The 21,411-nt window shown below is 36.7% G+C and overlaps 1 protein-coding gene across 15 annotated transcripts in view; it reads left to right on the top strand.

The window, feature by feature from the left end:
* The window catches only part of Sntg1 (syntrophin gamma 1), an 878,005-nt gene that overhangs the window by 468,817 nt on the left and 387,777 nt on the right, over positions 1-21,411 (top strand). For all 15 annotated transcript variants that reach the window (XM_085835546.1, XM_085835535.1, XM_029469832.2 and 12 more), the window contains one exon: positions 13,853-13,906. In XM_085835546.1, the coding sequence (XP_085691672.1) occupies positions 13,853-13,906 (54 nt within the window). The remainder of the gene's footprint in view (positions 1-13,852; positions 13,907-21,411) is intronic.

The raw sequence follows: 21,411 nt of genomic DNA, 5'->3' as shown, positions 1-21,411 counted from the left end.
GAAAGCATTTGGTTTTAATCATGTAATCAACAGAGAATACCATCAACTGCATTACATATGAGTTTTAGGGCTTTATTCCCATTTACAGTATGTCTTCAGAATCTTCTTAGAGTATGATGGATAATCAGATTTTAATATAAGACTTTCAGAAACAAAGTCACTCACATAGATTCTTGTTGAACTGTACTGTGAAATAAAAAACTAGTTAATAACAGAATAATTAAGTGCTGTACCGAAATGTAGATGTATAATGAAACTACTCAAAGAATGACTATGCTGCAAAAGGTTATTTGGGTTCCAGTTTGTATAGTATACTAAAGGGAGGGTAAAGCATGTAAATAGGGAGGGAAGTTAACAGCATACTTTGTTAGAGAAATGGCAGGCTGATAAGGCAGAAAATGAACTTTTCATCTTTATGACTGGAGTCTAGGGAGGAAGGATAGTGAGTACAGGTTGATAACATGGCTCTGTTATATAAACTCACATGAAGAGTATGCAGAACCGTGTCTGGAGTTTTCTATACTGGTCTAATGAAGTTCTCCCAGGAGAAGGTGGAGGCAGGATGCATTTTGGCCTTATGAGCTGATATTTGTCTTAGTCAGGGTTTCTATTCCTGTATAAACATCATGACCAAGAAGCAGTTGGGGAGGAAAGGGTTTATTCAGCTTACGCTTCCACACTGGTGTTATCACCAAAGAAACTCAGGACTGGAACTCAAGCAGGTCAGGAAGCAGGAGCTGATGCAGAGCCATGGAGGGATGTTCTTTACTGGCTTATAGAACCAAGACTACCAGCCCAGAGATGGATCCACTCACAAGGGACCTTTCCCCCTTGATCACTAGTTGAGAAAATGCCTTACAGCTGGATCTCATGGAGGCATTTCCCCAACTGAAGCTCCTTTCTCTGTGATAACTCCAGCCTGTGTCAAGTTGACACAAAAGCAGCCAGTACAACATTGTATTTGGGAAATGGAAGGAGAGCCTTTTCCATGTGCTTCTGCTTATTTTGTATTCAGTTCAGCCATTCTCCAGTCTCTGGAGACTTATCCTGATCTCCCACAAAGTTCCTGCACTCACTCTCATTACCAAGCCAGCACTTCCTAAAACTGAGACTTAATTGAGAGTTACTGTTGGATCTCTAGAATGGGTAGGACATGCTTCTAATCCACTCTACTAAGGATTGAGAACATTGCTAGTGGGCTTTACAACCATATTTATAGCTATTTATACAGTCTTCTAGAATGCTCATTGTATCTTAGTTTTACCTGATCTTTTGGAAATATGTCAGTAGAAGGTTTTTTCCCCAATTGTATAAAACACATTACTCAGGGTTAGAAAGATGGCTCAGCAGTCAAGAGTGGGTACTGCTCTTGCAGAGAACCTGAACTCATCCTCTAGCACTCACTCTGCGTGGCCTAGAAATTTCTTTAATTGCTGCATGGGATATGATGCACTCTTTGGCCCTACAGTCATAAGTACAGTGGAGAGATATATTCACACACACACACACACACACACACACACACACACGTGTGCACACACACATTTCAAAAATATATTTTATAAAGAAACAACAAAAAAGACATACTTAAATACACATTTCAGCTACTGAGTAATTCAGCTAACAGGGGCCAAGCTTCTCTATTTTCACCCAACACTCTCCGTGTGGTATAGCTTCTGACTGTTATATTTGACAGTTTCCATCTACCTTCTCCAACTACAGAATTTCTTGTCAATCAATTTTACAAATATTAATAGAAATCATTTTCCTCAAGTGTGAAAGAAATTTGCCTTATCTTACTGTTTTCTTCATCTTTTTCTTCTCTTGTAAATACATTGATTTTTTTTCTTTTAAATGGTCTCAAAATTCTGTGACATATTTTTGGTCAAGTTGTTTCCATTAAAAAGTACTGATTTTGAAAACTAATAACTTAAAACTGCCACATACAAAAAATATGGTCTGTTGCGGCCTGCCCGCAGTCCACAACACGAACAGTTCAACTGAGAATGGCAGTTCGAGCTGAAAAGAGAGGAATCTAGACGGGACGGAAGAAAGAATGGAGCTAAGACAAGATTCTGATCAAAGCTCAATTTTACTATTTCCAGACACTCAGTTATAAAGGAAGGGGGAGGGAACCCGATTTCCCGCCAAGTAACTCAGGGTACAGTAGCAGGACGAATACGTGTGTGCCTCTTCCAAGCAGCAAAGGCAGGATCCAGCAGTGGGCGTGGCAGGACGAATGAGCAGGAAGCTCCACCCTTGAACAAGCAGGTTCCAGGCTGGGGGAAGGGAGGCCACAATGGTCCACAAACCATTCTTTCCTACTGAAGGTTTTCCCATTCATTGTTATCATTAACCAGTCTTTTACTATTAAACTTAAACGGCCAATTGAGACAAACAGTTCTGAGACCGTTCTTCCACCACTGATTACGACTGGGGTGGCAGGTGTTAGGGGTAATATTCATTTAACCTTCTGAGCTTTCTGGGCAGACTTGGTGACTTTGCCAGCTCCAGCAGCCTTCTTGTCCACAGCTTTGAGGACACCCACAGCAGCTGTCTGCCTCATGTCATGAACAGCAAAACGACCAAGTAGAGGATAGTCAGAGAAGCTCTCAACACACATGGGCTTGCCAGGGACCATATCAACAATGGCAGCTCCTGAGACCATTTTCTGGACTTTCCCGGACTTCATGCCTCAAATCCCAAACTTCTCAGAATATCTGAAGTGGTCATGCAGCTGGTCAAAATGCATGGCCCCAACATGCAGGTGATGAGAGAGAGAGAGAGAGAGAGAGAGAGAGAGAGAGAGAGAGAGAGAACAAATAATTGACTTTAAAACAAGTTGTATTATCTTTTTGTGCCTAGAAAGACCTAGGAGTTCTATTATATCTATAGATATGAGACAACTGTTTTTCAGAAAATAGAATAAGTAACTAGAAAAACAGAACTAGTTTGAAGCTCCTAATCTCCCAGGGTCTTAACCAGAGGACCACACCAAGGTCCCAGAATGATGCTCCTAAATTCCCTAAGCACAAAGAGCACATGTAAAGAATGAACATCTTGAGACCTTTGGGAGTGTGCACATGGAAAGACAGAAGGAGAATTCCATTAAGAATGGCATGCACAGAAGCTTGGCTGACATTTTGAAACTGAAATTCCAGAGCTCTGAGAAACTCATACCTTCATGAATAAAACAAGGTGTTAGGAGATGAAAAGTATGTGTATCAATATGTATTCTCTGCACATGAGAACACTTAAGTTTTCAATTTAATTTCTACTATTTCATCCATTTTGTACACTTGAAGGAGATAATTTTGCAAAGCAAAGGCTATTCTTCCAAGAGATTTCAACACATGCATATACCAGCACGACATCTTGTTTAACTTCTAATTCATAGGTTGCAGTATTAGTCACCCACACAGCCATAAATTTGATGACTTCATGTTTTTCCTCTCACTAAAAACCACTTGCTGAAAAAGACATTTAGCTAGGCATGGTAGTTTATGTTTGTAATTCCCAGTTGAAACAAGAGGATTGCCAACTTAAGCTAGAGAATGACCAAAAATAGAAAAGAAAATAGAGAAAATGGCACATTTTTACAGTGTATTATCAGACTTGTATGAATATAAACTAAATATTAATGATTTAAAATGTTTATTAGCTAACAATCTATTTTTATATAAACTCACCAAAAGAATTATTTTTTTGTTTTTGTTTTTGTTTTTGTTTTCTAGAAGAAAAAAAACTAGAATTCAGAGATGTTAAGTTTCTGAAAACCTGATTTTCTGAAAACAGTGTTGTTATTCTGAGTAGCCTCATGGCATAACCTCCTGTCCTAGCCACCAACCCCCCTCCCCACATTCCTCCTCATATACAGAGAAGCAGTGGATAGGCCCCTTTTATGCTTGCCTGGGGAAGGGGCCAGAGGCTCTCTGGGAAAGTAATAGAAGGTGAAAAAAAATCACCAAAATCAAACCAAAGTAAAATTAAGAACAACAAAAAATCCTGGTAACACAAAGAAAGTCATAATAATTTCAGAAGTAAATAAGAATGGAAATTTTTATAATTTTTATAATTTTATTTCTATATCTTTTTAATGGTGTTTATGTGTAAGAATCATTGAGAGTCAGATCTGACTGTTTCATGAAACAAATCCTAGGGATCAAAGTCAAGTTTGCAGTCTTGGAGGCACCAGCTACTTCTTAGCCATCTCAACTGACCAGGCTACAGACACTTGAAGAAATACTGGGGCTATACATTTAGACAAGTACAAAAAAAATTACTTTTCAACATCATTTTTTTTTTTGAGTTTGCATTCTAAACTGCAATTATCCTTTGTCTAACTCATATTTGGGGACGTGCATTTCTCTCCCTTTGCAATTCCCTCTCTTCATTTCCCCTGCATGTATCACCTTCCTCCTCTTCCTCCTTCTCCTCTTCCTCCTCCTCTACCTCTTATCATTTCTCACCCACCCTCACCTCCATTTTTCTGTTCTTCCTTACCACATATCTTTTCTAATTATCCTTGTTGCTGATTTTCTTTCCCATCATTTGAGCTCAAAGATTACATAATAGCTTTTAGTCTTACAAATAAATAAAAAGGCTAAGGGCGATCCTTGAAGTTCTTCTCATTGGAAGAAACTCCCTCCTTACTGTCTGACAAGCATCTCCTGGGTATGGGTGGTAGTGCTGCAGCTGTCTACTTTTGTGTGGTGTCTGTTTATAGTACAAAACCAAATGTAAATGTGGCCAACATCATCATAGTGGGCTCTTCATGAGGCTGCAAGTGTGCTCACATGGAGAAGGCACTGAAGTATTGTAACACAAATGGAGGACATAGACTTTTGAGCTTCCTTATCATGTAAATTATTCATGTCTCTCAGGTCCTTGTGAGCCTGATAGAGTATTGCTATGCACATCCACTGTTTGACCTGTTGGGGATGATAATACTCAATTAACTGTAATTTTGCTACTGTGATCAGTGTCCCAGTTCTTAAGACTATCAGTCTAAGACAATTGCCTTAGAAATCTGAAGTCACTGCTCTATGAGGATTTTGTTCACCTCCAAGAATCAATTTACTCCTAGGACTTTAGCATTTAAAGTGAAAACTCCTGTCCTAAATGGAAAATTAAGAAAAATAACTTATGGTTGGGGGTCACCATAACATGAAGAACTGTATTAAAGGGTTGCAGCATTAGGATGGTTACTGCTTTTCAGTGACATGAGACAGAGAGAGAGATAGAGAGAGAGAGAGAGAGAGAGAGAGAGAGAGAGAGAGAGAGAGAGATTTCTGAAAACTTGAAAACTCCCAACAGGACACCAAGGCATTGTTCAGCTCCCATGTATATAAAAAGCTACTTACAGCAACATATTGCTTACATTTGGAAGAATATGGTGCCATTCCTCACACACTGGACTCCTTGCAATGTCACCAGAGTACAAGGCTCTGAATTTTGTCAGACTAATTCCCTAATGTCAAAGATAAAAATACCTTAACAGTAACTTTATTGTGTTTTATACTTCTTCTTTTTTGCAATTTTTATTAGATATTTTCTTCATTTACATTACAAATGCTATACCAAAAGTCTAGATCCAATCCTTACATTTCCTGAATAATGATAGAGCAGTGTCTTGTGTAATGGGAAGGTAGTCTTTACCTTTCTATTCCTTTATGTACTTTGCCTCTGGGACAGTCTTTTCCCAGGTGCCAAACATTAATCCACTTTCTTGGGAGTCAATATGGGTATTAAGAATGAGAAGGCAGAGAATTAGAAAAGAAAAACATTACATTGGAGAAAGCTATGCACATTTTCTCTGCTACTTGGTTAGTTGATTAGTGATGGCTCTGATTTGAATGGATAATAATTGTGTGGCACTTTGTGTTCTTGTCCCTAGTAATCAACAACTGTAATTTAATTATGAAACATTGAGTCATACTTTTAGTGGAATTGCACTGATAAGTGTCTGGGTACTTCTCAGCATTGTTAGATTCTTTAAACAAAAGGAAATATGCGAAAGGGTTCAGCTAAGAGGAAGCTGGGAAGATTGGTAGAGTAAATGCTGTGTGGTGCCTTGGGTGGAATTCAGGAGCAAAGGAGAACCACTGAGGTTGACAAAGGAAGTATTAATACACATCTCTTTAGGTAGCAGTGAGTCAGTCATTTCAGGAACTATAATAAATATGTCATGTTTATGGAAGATATTAATAATAGATGTATTTGTCTAAATAGGAAATCTGCTAATTTCAAAATTTTCCTATAACCTCTACAACCATTAAAGTTTATATAATAAAAAAGATTTTTTGAAAGATTCAATGTATTTTTGTCATTTTAAAATTTATAATCACTAAAAATTGCTTTATTACAAATATAACATGATTACATGCTAATTAAATGGAATGCTTGGCATTCCACACTAATATTCGTTTCTGAGTAAAAATATGAAATTATTATCTAGTGTTTTGATGAAATATAGTGCAAGATTTGTGTTTTAAAAACCATAACGTGTACTTCTGCCAGGGAAGCTGGTAGGCTAGCTGTAGATCTTCAGCTTTCCTTCCATTCCTCCAAGCTCAATCCCCTCTTCTCATCTCAGCTCTGCAGCAGAACACCTGCAGCAATTTCACCTATATCTGGTAGATATCAAAGATCATCACAACCTAAGCATCATTCTCTTACTCTTTGCTTTGTCCCAGCCCCACCCGCACTGCAACACAGGCCACTCCAGTCAGGGAAGCAGGTAGGTTAATTGCAGATCTTCATTTCTCCCTCCTCTTCTCTAAGTTAATCTCCCGGTCTCATTTCTCCCGTTCTCAGGTGTCAGCAGAACACCTGGTGCAACCTTGCTTCCCCTCCTGCACCCATCTTTAGTAGATATCACAAATCTTCCCCTCCAAACTCCCCTCCCCCCTCCCCCCCACTGCATTGTCCCAGCCCTCACCTCCAGCATACACTGCTGGGAAACCCACAGACCACTCTGACCAGGGAAGCAATCAGAGTAACTGCAGATCCTCACTTTTTCCTGTTTCTCCAAGCCCAGTCCTCCAGTCTCATCCCCAGTTCTAATATAGACTTTCTTCCATGACATCGTTACTGGCCCTGCAGTCATTCCCAGTGGACTAATCATTGTGTAATACCCTGCTCTTCTTGCTCCTTTGAAGCACTTCCATTTTCACATGTCCATGCCCATTCAAGTCTCGGGATCAAATACACAGAGACACATTTTATCTGGAACTCTCAGTGCACACATATATTATGACCCAAGAAGATTTTCCTACAAGCAACAAATACTGTCACATGTTCCTAAGAACAACAGAAAACAGAAACCAAGAAAACAAAAACAAAAACAAACTAACAACCCAATCAACAAAAACAAGGCAAGATGTCACTTAGAATTACAATCTTCACAGATCAGGGTGTCTAAACACCAGCGTAAAACACAACAATAGCCAGAACAATAATTCTCCACTAGGGCCCAGGAATACCACTACAACAAGCCCTAAATATTCTATCATTCCAGCATAATAAAAGACCTTAAAACAGCTTTTATGTATCACCTCAAGTTAAAGGGTTCGAAAAAGTCATTCCAAGCAAGAAACAAAACTGGTGCAGTCATTTTAATATCTGACAAAACAGACTTTAAACCAAAACTAATCAAATGACATAAAGAATAATATTATATACTCATCAAAGGGAAAAAAGCAAAGGAGGACATTTTAATTTTTTGTATTAACAATTTTATTTATTTACATTTTAAGTTTTATTCCCCTCCCCAGTCCTCATGCCAGGAGCCCCTCACCTCATCCCTCCTCCCCTTCACTTTTAAGAGAGTACTCCTCTACTAACACCCACTCCCACCTCACCCCTCTAGCATCCCCCGTTCTCTGGGGCATCAAATTTGCACAGGAACAAGCACATCTCCTCCCACTGTGGCCAGACAAAGGCTGTCCTCTGCTACATATGTAGCAGGGGACCAAGGACCAGCCAATGAATGCTCTTTTGTTGGTGGCTTAGTCTCTGGGAGCTCCAAGGAGTTTGTTGATATTGTTCTCCTATGGGATTGTAATCCTCTTTAGCTCCTTCAGTCCTTTCCCTAACTCTTCCATTGGGGTCACTAAACTCAGTTCAATGGTTGACTGTGAATATCTGCTCTGCATCTGTCTCAGTCAGGTGTTGGTAGAGCATCTCAGAGTACAGTCATGTTAGGCTCCTATCTGCAAGGACAACATGGCAACAGCAATAGTGTTGGGTTTGGTGCCTACACATGGGATGGATCCCAAGTTGGGACAGTCTCAGTATAGTGTTTTTCCAGTCTCTGCTCCATTTTTGTCCATGATTTTCCATTAGACAGGAACAAATCTGGGTAGAAAATTTTAAGATGGGTAAGTGGTCCCATCCTTTCACTGGGGACACTGTCTATTTACTGGTAGTGCTCTCTTTAGGTTACATCTCCCCACTGTTGGGCATTTGAGCTAAGATCATCCCCAGTAGTTCCTGAGAGCCGCTTACTCCCTGATGTCTTTAACTATCTAGAGATTCCCCTTGTCCACTACCCAGGAAAATGACTTGATGTAAAATTAATTCAAATAAATCAATAGCCTTCCTTTATACAAAGGATAAATGGGCTGAGAAAGAAATTAGTGAAACAACACCCTTCGAAAGAGCCACAAATAGTATAAAATATCTTGGTGTAACCCTAACCAATCAAGTGTAAGATCTACATGACAAGAACTTCAAGTCCCTGAAGAAAGAAATCAAAGAAGAGCTCAGAAGATGGAAAGATATCCCATGCTCATGGATTGGCAGGATTAGCATAGTAAAATGACTGTCTTACCAAAAGCAACCTACAGATTTAATGCAATCTCCATCAAAATTCCAACTCAATTCTTTACAGAGATGGAAAAAGTAATTCTTAAATTTCACATGGAATAACAACAACAGCAATAACAACAAGAACAACAACAAACAAGGATAGTTTAAAACAATTCTCAGCAATAAAAGAAGTTCTTGGGGAATCATCATCTCTGACCTCAAGCTGTACTACAAAGCAATAGTGATAAAAACCACATAGATAGTACTGGTACAGAAATAGACAGGTGGATTAATGGAATAAAATTGAAGACCCAGAAATAAATCCACACACCTATGGACACTTGATCTTTGACAAAGAAGACAAAACCATACAGAAACCATCTTCAACAAATGGTGCTGGTCTACCTGCAGTCTGCATGTAGAAGAATGCAAATTGACCCATATTTATCACCTTGTATAAAGCTCAAGTCAAAGTGAATCAAGAACCTTCACATAAAAGCAGATACACTGAGTCTAATAGAAAAATAAGTGGAACACATTGGCATGAGGGGAATTTCCTGGACATTTTAATTCAAAGGATCTGTGTCTCCCCATCAAGGGCAGACAATTTTGTAAAGGAATCACTTCAACAGCTTAAACCACACATTGACCCTCACAGACTGATAGTAGGAGACTTCATTACTCTGCTGTTGTCAAAAGATGGGTCATCCAGACAAAAACTAAGCAAAGAAATAATGAAGCAGGCTGATATTATAGACCAAATTGTTCTAAGGTTTATTTACAGAGCATCTCAACCAAACACAATGAATATGCATTCTCAGCACCTCTTGTAATTTTCTCAAAATTGACCACATACTTGAACACAAAGCAAGTCTCAACATATATAAGAAAATTGAAATATCATCGTGCATCCAATTTGACCACAGCAAGTTTTAATTTAGATGCCCATCAACAACAGAAAGTTTACAAACTCTCAGAAACTTAACAACATTTTACTGAAGAAAAAGTGGATCAAGACAGAAACTAAATATTTTATGATATTGAATGAAAATGAAAACACAGCATATCCAAAGTTATAAGAACACAATAAGTGCTGTTGAAAAGTATATTCATATTACTAAATCTCTACATTAAAAAAAATGGAGTGATCTCATACTAGCCACTTCACAACACCTGAAAGCTCTATAGGAAAAAGAAGAATTCACACATAAAAGGAGTAGATGGCAAGAAATAATTTAACCCAAGGCTAAAATCAATCAAATATAAACAAACAAAGCAATACAAAGAAACAATTAAAGAAATAGTTGGTTCTTTAAGAATATCTAAAGATTACCAACTCTTGCCCAAATTAACTAAAAGAGCTTCACTGACAGAATTAGGGAAGAAAGGGGGTAATTAATAACAGGCATTGAGGAAATCCAAGGAATCACAGGACATACTTTACAAAACTGCACTCCACCAAATAGGAATATCTAAAAGAATGGTATAATTTCGTGATAGGTACCATTTACCAAAGTTAAATCAACACCAAATAAACAATTTAAACAGACCATTATTCCTTAATAAAATAGAAGCAGTAATTAAACAAACAAACAAAACTCTCAGGGCCAGGTGGCTTTAGCACAAAATTCTACTGGACTTTCGAAGAAGAATTAATGCCAATTTATCTAATCTTGTTCCACATAATTGAAACAGAAGAAACCTTTCCCAGCCCATTTTATGAAATCATAGTTATGCTGACACTTAAACCACATAAAGATGTTATGAAGAAATGGAATTAAGTACATAAAAAATAGCACCACCATGATAGAGACTTCATCCCAGAGATGTGAAGGTGGTTCAGCCTACATAAATCAGTAAATGTAATCCATCATACAAACTAACTGAAAAACAATACCCTCATGATTAAAGCTGCAGAAAATCCTTTTGATGAAATCCAACACACTTCATGATTAAAAAGAAAATCCTGCAGAAATTAGGAGTACAAAGGACATGCCTAAACACAATAAAGGTAGTTTAAAACAAGCTCATAGACCGTATCAACTTAAATGTAGAGAAACTAAAAGCAATCCCACTAAAGTCAATAACAGGACAAGGTTGTCCATTGTCTCTCTGTATATTCACTATACTACTTGAAGTCTCAGCTAGAGCAATAAGAAAACTGAAGTAAATAAAAAGATACAAATTTGAAAGGAAGAGATCAAAGTATCTTTATTTTCAAATGATATGATAATAGACATAAGTGACCCTAAAAATTTCAATGGGAAACTCCTACATTTGATACATACTTTAAGAAAAGTAGCTGGATTCAAAAGTCACAAACACACACACACAAATTCCTCCTAAATAGAAAGGACAAATGGTCTAAGAAAGAAATCAGGGGAAAAACACCTTTCACAATAGCCTCAAATAAAATATCTTTGGGTAACTCTTTCCAAGCAAGTAAAAAACAAGCATGATAAAAACTTCAAAGTACTGAAGAAAAAAACTGAAGATATCAGAAGGTCTCCCACATTCCTGAATCAGTAACAGTAACATAGTAACCATAGATATCTTACCAATGGTATCTACAGATTCAAGACAATCTCCATCAAAATTTCAACACAATTCTTTACAGCCCTTTGAAAGGTGGGTCAAAAGATTTTATACTTGTTACAGATTGTAACCAGGAAACATCTGGCCAAACTCTATGAACATGAAACACTGCTTTTCCCAGAGAATGAATGAAGGGCTAATTACCACCAAAGAACATTTTATATATAATTACATGAAATTGCCAAATAATGAGGGAAACAGAATTTCAGATGGCCATCTCTTATCACCAGTCAAAGCTTCAAATACCAGGATTTAGTTACATCTAATTGAGATGTTGGACAAAAGGGCCTCTTGGTAATCTCCAAGCAATCCAGGCTATTGTCATGACTATAGAAACTTACTGCAAGACCCCATGACTGAAGACAGCACCTGTATTGAACATGGAGATGTCAAGGTGGTGCTGAAACAGAGCCTTCACGCCTATGTTTTAAATAATAAATATAATAAATATAATGAAAAACAAAATATGATAAAATTGTAAAGGTAAATAGGCAGAGCCTTTGTTTAAATGCAATATTGCTATGAAATAACAACTTAAAATGAATATGCTAAAGTTACATTCAGTACATGAATCTCAATATGAGGTTTGATTTAGATTATTGCTTAACATCAATTATTAGCAGCAAAACATTAATTTTGATGTTTCTTACTTTCATTTACTTGTTATGGGTATTCATATGTGTGCTTGTTGTGGTGCACTTCTGTATATCAGTTCACATAGGCTAGAGGTCAATGCCAGGTTATTTACTCAACAGCTCTTCAGCTTATTTTTTGAGACATTGTTTCAGTCTGAGCTAGACCTTACACACTTGGCTTGCCTGGCTTGCTAGGGCATGGCAAGGATCTGCCTTGCCTGTCTCCATCTTTCCAAAGCTGGAGAGAAATGCTACATTTCTCCTTCTCTTCTCCTTCCCCCTCCTCCCTTTCCTCCCTCCCCCTCCCTCCCCCTACCCCCTCTTCTTATTTTCATATAAGTAATGGATTGATGTCAGGTCTGTATGCTTCTCTTCTCGAGTCGGTGATCAATGCATGTTTTCTTTCTTGTATAGACAGGAGAGCCCTTTCATCATAAGGTTACTAATGATTTGTTGTGTAAATGTATGGCAAGCAGTCATCTTCTGCATTTTAGTGAAATAAAATTAGTTTTACAGTCCACAAAACATATCATGCATTCTTTATATGTTACATGAAATATTCAGCTTCTACTGAAAAAGTGCCAGTTTTAATTCTGTTGGAGCTAACAATCTCTGACAGTTAAGGGTCTTCCCACATGAATTTCTGCACTTACTTGATCAAGCATTCCTTGATCTCATATAACAAACTGTGACACCAGAGAAATATCTTTACTGTTTCAAAGATAAGTATTTTGGGGCAGCATGTTTTTCTATTTGAAAAACTATATACTATTCTTTGAAGTTTTCTTTATATAATCATTGTGCTTAGCTGGATATTATTTTGCTTAAATATGTAAAAAGATACTATTTTCTGTTAATGCTTGGCGTTTGTGTTTAACATATATTGTAAACAAAATGCTAAAATAAAAAATTTGAAATATTATATGGGCTGTCCCTGACTCTGTTGTCTGCCTATGGATCCTGTTTCCCTAATTGGGTCATCTTGTCTGGCTTCAGTGGGAGAGGAAGTGCCTAGTTCTACATTGACATGAAATTCCTGGGTGAGTTAGTAGCCAGGAGGGCCTCCCCATTCTCAGAGAGGGGAGAAGAGCATGACAGGAGGGTCTTGGAAGGGGGGATTCGGAGGAGAAAGGGAGCTGCAACCAGAATGTAAAGTGAATAAATGAATTAATGGAAAAAACCAAATGAGATGTCTCATTAGCCTAATCCATCTACTTTGATATTTAAAAAACATTCTACATTCTACGTATTTAAATCTCTTCACCATTTAGCTATACAGTTACTTCTGTTTTCAATGATCTTATTTTTATGTAAACTAATGAGTAACTCACTTTATTTTATCATAATGTTTGTGAATAAAAATTTAAGTTTCAAAGAGAATTATTCATGCATGTAGCTTTTCAATTAGAAAGAGTAAGATTATTTAACTTTTCATTCAAGAGATAACTAGATGACAAGCAATATTTAATTAAACTCTTTGAAATCATCCCTCCTAGAAAGTCAGGTTTCAAAACAAATGGTGCAACTGAGGAAGAACCAAAGAGGCTAGTCACATGGCAAATCAGCCTGTACAAAGACAGGTGGAGAGGCCTGGAATGTTCTCCAATGACATTCTAGATGATCAAAGCTGTCTATACCTCCACAAAGCTTGAATAGAAAATTTTTTAGGTCTTCTTTTCTCTATTGTTCTATTTCTTCTAACTGACTGTCCTGTTTTCCCACAGCAGTGTTTTGGTTTCTTGCGCTGTGTCCATGGTGTTCTGCATTGCCTTCTATGATACTTGTAACAATCCTTCTTTCTGTCTTTACAGACCACATCCTTCACAGTGCCACAGCACATGGATTTCAGAACTACCTGTGAGGAGGTAGGTCAAACGATTTTCTACTTCTTACATACAGATTGTAACTAGGAAACACCTGGCCAGACTCTACAGACATGAAACACTGCCTTTTTCAGATAATGAGTGAAGGGTTCATTACGACCAAAGCACATTTTATTCCTTAAAGATAGAAACCCAAGATCACTTTGGAAGCCTTGGTTCTTAACACTTTCTGGAGTATGTGAGCATAACAGAACTGCTTTTATCCATAAATGACATATTGCATGATGGCACAGGAGGAAGATATTGGAAGATGCTGTTTGCACATAAATATTTCTAACTTGTGCTTCTTATCATCACTAATATGTTGGGATTTCATGATCTGAATCCTATGTAGATATTTAAAGCAATTAAAATTTGTAGCAGCCCTGTCCTTAAACTTTGGTTTGAGTTATAGTGATGTATACTCCTTTCAGCATATGAGAGTTCTTTCAAGTATGTTCTTCCATAATACATGGATTTGGGCCTTGAGGAATATAGCAATATATCTTAGTACAAAAGAACATCTTTTTTTATTATTATCTATGATGCATTCAAAATACCATTTGTTTTAATTTTTCAGGTAAAATGCAAATGTTCATAGATAAATATATTTTGTATTTGCCTAAGAATTTCAAGTATTTTATGCTATCAAGTGAATATCTCTCCCCCCCAAAAAAACAGAGTTATAACTCAGCATCTGTATTAGTGTTAAAATCAATCATACATAGTAATCATCACTTCTTAACTACTTTGAATACTGACCTTTTATATTTTACATGACTCAAACTTGAATCTCTTGCATCAGTTTCTAGAAAGCAATTTGTATTGACCTATAATGAAATTATGACTATATCTGATTAGAACATTCTAACAAATAGTGAAAAAATAAAAGGGTGAGGTTTTTCTGAAACTGGTTATGTTGATGTTACTATAAAATCTTTGTGCTTTGTTTTATTTTCAAAACTTTAAAAAGAATGACATTTCACAAAAACTTATACCCTCTGATACTTCCAATTAGTTATTGGAATTGGCCTAAAATGGTTTACAAACCAGTTTCATTTGATGCAGAGAAAACTCTAAGGTCAAGGTATGTGGTTTATTCATGTTTTAAACGCAGCACCTGCAGGTCATACATTTTACTTATTGAAGTAATATTCAAAAAAATATATAAGACATTCTATGAGATTTATATTTTACCTTTCAAATTGAAAAATAGATCATTTTATTATTCCTCATCACAGTTTCCTCTCCCTTTACTCCTCCCAGTTCTTATATACCTCCTCTAGCCTTTAATTCAATCCCTTTCTATTATTTGAAAAGAACAGGCTTCTAAGAGATAACAACAAAACATGATAAAATAAGATATGAGGTAATAAAAAAAAAACAAATTTTAAATCAAATAAGATATTGATTGGCTATTCGACATGCTCTGTGCCACCATTGCCCTAGCATATTTTCCAGCAGAACAGATTATCAGTGTTTGTATTTCTTCTTTTGGTAGTCTGCAGAATATCTGAACATACGACAGACACTAGAACATATTGGAGGAAGCATCCATGTAGGCACAATCTTGACTTATCCATGTTCAATGAGTTGTGTGAGTGCTGTCTTCTGCAATGGGATCCCACTGTCTGTTTGCAAAATGACTTGGCAACCATGAGGGTTATTTGGAGACTACCATGGAACCACCATAGCCAAGATCTCAACTGAATGCAACCCAGTAATTGTACTGGAAGCTTTGTTTGGTGACAAGAGATGTGTGTTTGGAACGTTGTCTCTCCCATTACTAGGAGATCTCATTAAAGTCACCTTAAAATATACTAGGAAGTTTACACTGCACTAAAGTTTTATACCATTCCTCAAGTGACTCCATTTCTAGCTTCTCTGTCTGTATTCCCTCCTTCAAGCTTGTGTTCCTTCCTGCTCCCCACATGATCCTCTCTTTTTTGTCTCATAAAACCTATTTTATTTTTTCCTCCCAGAGAGACCAAAAGTACCCAACTAGTCACCGCCTCTATACCCAACCTTTCTGGGAGTTTTAGGTTGGTTACCTAATGGCTAATATGTACATATATTTGAATATATTAAATATTTATATGTATAGGACTCTGCTAACTAACATAGGATGATTTCTTTTTTAGTTCCATCTATTTGCCTGCAAATTTTAGGGTGACTTTTGTGTTTAAGAACTAAGTAATAATCCATTTTGTAAATAGTGCACCTATTTATCCTTTCTTCTGGTAAGGGACATCTAGATTGTTTTCAGTTTCTGGATATTATGAATACAGCATCAATTAACATGGTTGAGCAAGTATTTCTGAGGTAGAATGAAGAATCCTTTGGCTGTATGTGTAAGAGTACTATATATAGCTGGATCTTGAGGTGGATCAATTTATAACTTTTTAACGAACCACACAATTGATTCCCATAGGGGATACACAAGTTTGCACTCATCAGCAATGGAGGAGTACTCTTATTATTTCAGAGCATTACCAGCATGAGCTTTCCCTTGTGTTACTGATGTCAAATATTCAGACAGATGTAAGATAGAATCTCAAAGTAGTTTTGATTTGCATTTTCCTGGCGGGTAAGGGTGTTGAGCATTTTTTAAAAGTTTATTGGCTGTATGAATTCCCCTTTTTGAGATTTTTCTATTTAAATCAGTACTCCATTTATAAATTAGGTTAGGAGATATTTAATGATTACTACTATTTCACTAGGGGTTATGCTTGTGTTTCAATTTCTTATCTGATCTGATCTTGATTTAATTTTGATAAGTGGTACCTGTCAAAAATATTATGTTTCTTTTAGATATTTCCTATATGGTAAATGTCTTACTTAGAGTTTTCATTGCTGTGAAGAGACACCATGACCAACACAACTCTTTTTTTTTTTTTTTTTCCAACACAACTCTTAAGGACATTTAATTGGGTCTGGCTTACTGGTTCTGAGGTTCAGTCCATTATCATAATCTGCCTTTATCATAATGGTGGGAAACATTGCAGCATGCAGGAAGGCATGGCATTGGAGAATTGTACATCTTGTTCTGAAGGCAAACAGGAGACTGGCTTTCAGGCAGCAAGGAGCTGGGTCTCACCCCCACAGTGACACACCTCCTCCAACAAGGCTACACCTACTCTAACAAGGTCACACCTCCTAATAGTGCCACTTCTTGTGCCAAGCATATTCATACCACTATAGTGAAGTACGTTCATGTTGTTGTTGTTATCTGTATTTTATTGATCAATTATTTTTATTTATTTACATCTGAAATGTTACCCATCCTCCTGGTCCCTCCTTGTATTTAAAGTATGTCCTCATGATTCCTTGCATTTTTTGAGGTCTATTTATACAGGGTATCTATATATTTTATCTGTTTAACTTTTCATTTTGTTGGATATTCTCTCTCTCTGCCTTTTAGTTAATTTTCATAAGAGTTTTTCTACCTTGTTGATTTTCTCAAAGAACCAACTCTTTCATTTATTTTTGTATTGTTTTCTTTGTGCTTACTTTATTCATTTCAGCCCTGAGTTTGATTATTATTTCTTGAAATTTACTCCTCTTACATGTGATTACCTTTATTAGTTTTAAAGCTTTCAGGTGTGCAGTTAATTTGCTATTACGGATTTTTTTTCAGTTCTATCTTCCTTCCTTCCTTCCTTCCTTCCTTCCTTCCTTCCTTCCTTCCTTCCTTCCTTCCTTCCTTCCTTTTTTCTTTCTTTCCCTCATTCCTTTCTTCCTTCTTATTTATTTTTTTTAATGTAGACACTTAATGCTACAATGTGACTCTTAGAACTGCTCTCATTGTGTCCTATAAGTTTTGATATATTGTGTATTTATGTCACTGAATTCTAGACAGTCTTTAATTTCTTCTGTATTGACCCCTTTTCATACAATAGAGCATTGTTCTGTTTCTCTGTAAGCTTTGTGTTGGTTCTGTTGTTTTTGATTGAGAGTTTTTAACCCTTGTGATCTGATAGACTCCAAGAAATTCTGTCTTGTTGTTGTTGTTGTTTGTAACTGTTCAAACATGCTTTGTGTCTGAGTATGTGGTCAATTTTGGGGAAACGTTTTCTAAGGGGCAGAGAAGAAGGTATAGTTTTTGTGGGGTGCTAAAATTTTCTATAAATATCTTTGAGGTCCATTTGGTTTATAAAATGTGTTAGCTCCTGCATTTCTCTGTTTAGTTTTTCTCCATTTATGAGAGTGGTATATTGAAGCCTCCCATTATCAGTGTGTGAGGGTCAGTATGTGATTTAAACAGTAATATTTCTTTTACAAACTTGTGTGCACTTGTGTTTGGAGTACAGATGTTAAGAACTGCAATGTCCTTTCAGTACAGAAAGGAAAACTTCTAGAGGGAGACTTCTAGAGACTTTTTGTTTGTTTGTTTGTTTGGTTTGTTTTTGTTACAGAGATAAGGATGAGATTCATCAGATTGGATCTGGAGAAGCAGGAAGAGAGGTGTGGATATGCTGTTAGCATCTCTAATTGTAAAACTGTGCCTTATGTTATTTTAGTTATACAATCTTGCTTTTCTTTTTTTCCTTTTTCTTTTTCCTGTTATGTTGTGGGTATTCATGTCTGCCAGAGTAGATAGTGGATGTTGTCAATATATATGACATTCTCTATAGAGATTTGTCCTTGATTTTGAATGAGTACGTTTATTTAGTAAGAAAGCAAGAGTAGAATAAAAGAATAAAAAATATAATAGAGCAGCAGATCTGACACCTCAATCAGAAGAAACTTATCTCGAGCTTTTGTCCCCGCCGGCAAGAACACACTCAGGACAACTGGAATCTTCTGCGGCAAAGCTTTATTGTTTACTTCTCAGGAAGATCCCGACCCCAGAAAATGGAGTCCCTTATATAGCACTCAGCCATGACGTTTCAGCACCTGATGTGGCGTGACAGCTCTTGATTCGTTGCTCGCTCATCACACCACTATTACACCCCGAGAATGGGCAGTGACTAGGAGTGAGTTCACTCTCGCACTTGCGCACAAGGCTTGTTTACTAGTTTGTCACAGCGGAGGCCAGCGCCATCTTATAATGGTGATTGCTCGCAGCACACGCACGGCTCTCCACAGCGATTGCTCGCTGCTCGCTGCACGGCTTTCCACAGAAACTTCCTTGGAAAGCTCCAAGAACCAAAACAATCAACCATAGCCCCTGATAAACAAAGGTGATCTCAGGAAGAATATCTTTTCCTGGCTGAACTTTCAATTAGTGATTCCTGACATAGGTATTTTTATATCATGAGATAAACAGTAGTTTTGCTGTCTTTGTCTGGTATAATTGCTAGATTCTAGTTAAAGTGATGGTTTTTTATTATGAGGCATTATTATGACCACCGTACTCCTGATTCCATGGCTGCCTTTATTTTCTCATTGCAATAAGAGCTATGGGATGCTGAACAACTTTAGACTAGTACAGTAGTTCTAGAACACTATATTCTTGCCTAGCATGGAACAATGAGTTTTCCATATCTGTCTGAATCTGCAGGAACACATAACTGTGAAATAACAACATATCTGAAGATTTTCAAATCTATGAAGATGTCTCAAAGACATTCTTTGAAATTTATAGGCTTCCAGCATTTATGTATCCAGAAACCATAAAAATAATCAATATAGCAATTACTTTGTCTTTGAGGAAATCATTTCTATGAGACACTAAGTGTTGTTTAATTATTCAGTTAAATACAATGTCATAACATGTAACTTGGAACACCTTACAATAAGTTTAAATCTCCTTTAAGGGATTATATTGTTGTAAAATACATTAGAATCTAAGATATAGTAAACAAGGCCTATTTATAATTGACTGTTAATAAGAAATGAGTGTAAAAACAAATGCTGATGTCCATGAGATCTGTAATGTTACCAAGTGAGAATGGAGAGATAGTTCAGCAGTTGAAAGTCCAGTGGTTTAGTTTCTAGTACCTACATGGTAATTTCAAATCACCCTCAGCTCTATTCTAGTATAGTCAGTACATTCCTCTGACTTCTTCAGATACTAGGCACTCAAGTAATAAACAGACATACATGTGTGGAGAACATTCATAGATGCAAAATAAATAAAATGTAAAGAATAAAGGATGGAAGTGGAAGGCAAGGCTTGTAAAGAAATTGAAGAAATTTGATTAGATAGTTTCTATTTAAAAGCACTTTAAGTAATAAATATTGATTTCTCTTTTTTCATTTATGTTTTTGATCATGATTTAATTATAAAATTTCTCTCTTCCCTTTCCTCCAAATTCTTTATAGTCATGACTCCTTTTTAAAAAACTAATTGATACAGCATGTATATTTGTATATACATATAATTCCTAAGTACAACCTGTAAAGACCCTTTTATATTAGCTGTATATTTGTTTTGAGGATTGACCATATTCACTGGACAGACAATTGGTGTGCTCTTTCCTGGGAGGGCTACCACTCCCACTTCCACTACTAGCTTTACTCAGTTATCCTGTAATTCTTTGCGTAGGTTTGAGGCTTCCTGAGATTTTCTCTATGCAGTTTGACATGGTCATTGGTGTCCTTGTTCAACTCATGTTTGAACAATTGTGTTGATGAGACATTATGGGTATAGCTTCTCTTATTTCAAAGAGATACAATCACAGTCTCACGGCAAAGGTACTGATTTTTTGGGCACATATATTCTGTCTATCTCCTCTTCCACAGTGTTCCTTGTGCCTTAGGTATGGGAATGTTTTGTAGACTGATCATTTGGAATTTGGCTTTCATATTCTGCATTTTGATTGGTTGTGGTCTAATGTATTGATTTCCATCTGATACAAAGGGAAATTTCTTTAACAATTGGTGAAGACCACACTTATCTATGTGTATAAGGACAAATGCTTTTAGATTGTTTTTAGAGATTATGCTGGTTTGATCAATTAGTGGTTGGTTTATTCTCCTGTAATAATCATGACCTAGCTAACACTTAGCAGTCAACTAGATTTTCAGTCCCAGTCATGGACACTCTTTTTCTTTTGAGTAGGTGATAAATCTTATTAGAGACCTATTGGTTACTGCCAAAGTATGTGTGCTCTTACTATACCACTAGGATTGTTATCTTATGTTGGTCATTGATATCTTTCATAGATATCATTGCTGGGTAGAACTGTTGGTTGTCTCTTCATTTAGAAACTTGCATGGTACTTCTGATACCATAAATGTAGTTCTCATGAAGTAGCATTCAGGTCTTCCTCCTTGCTGGTTCTATTTAGACATCCTCTGTGGGCTCTCAGATACCAATAACTTGCTGAATAATCCTCCGTAGGATCAGATCAAAACTTCTCCTAGGAGGGAGAAGAAACGCAGGCTAAAAGCAAAGAAAATACAATTTCTAATTGTAGAATGTCTTCTCAACCTAAAGAAAAAGGTGCCTATCATGGTATAAAAAACAGACATAACTCCAGATACACAAGAATAGAAAAATTCCATGAGACATAATAATCAAAACATTAAGTATAGAAAACAACAAAAAAAATATTAAAAGC

The sequence above is a fragment of the Mus caroli genome, unplaced genomic scaffold (assembly GCF_978045245.1).
Source record: "Mus caroli unplaced genomic scaffold, Mus_caroli_1 scaffold_1, whole genome shotgun sequence".
NCBI lineage: Eukaryota > Metazoa > Chordata > Mammalia > Rodentia > Muridae > Mus > Mus caroli.
Note: the sequence above shows the minus strand (reverse complement) of the source record. Positions and strands in the feature narration are given on the sequence as shown.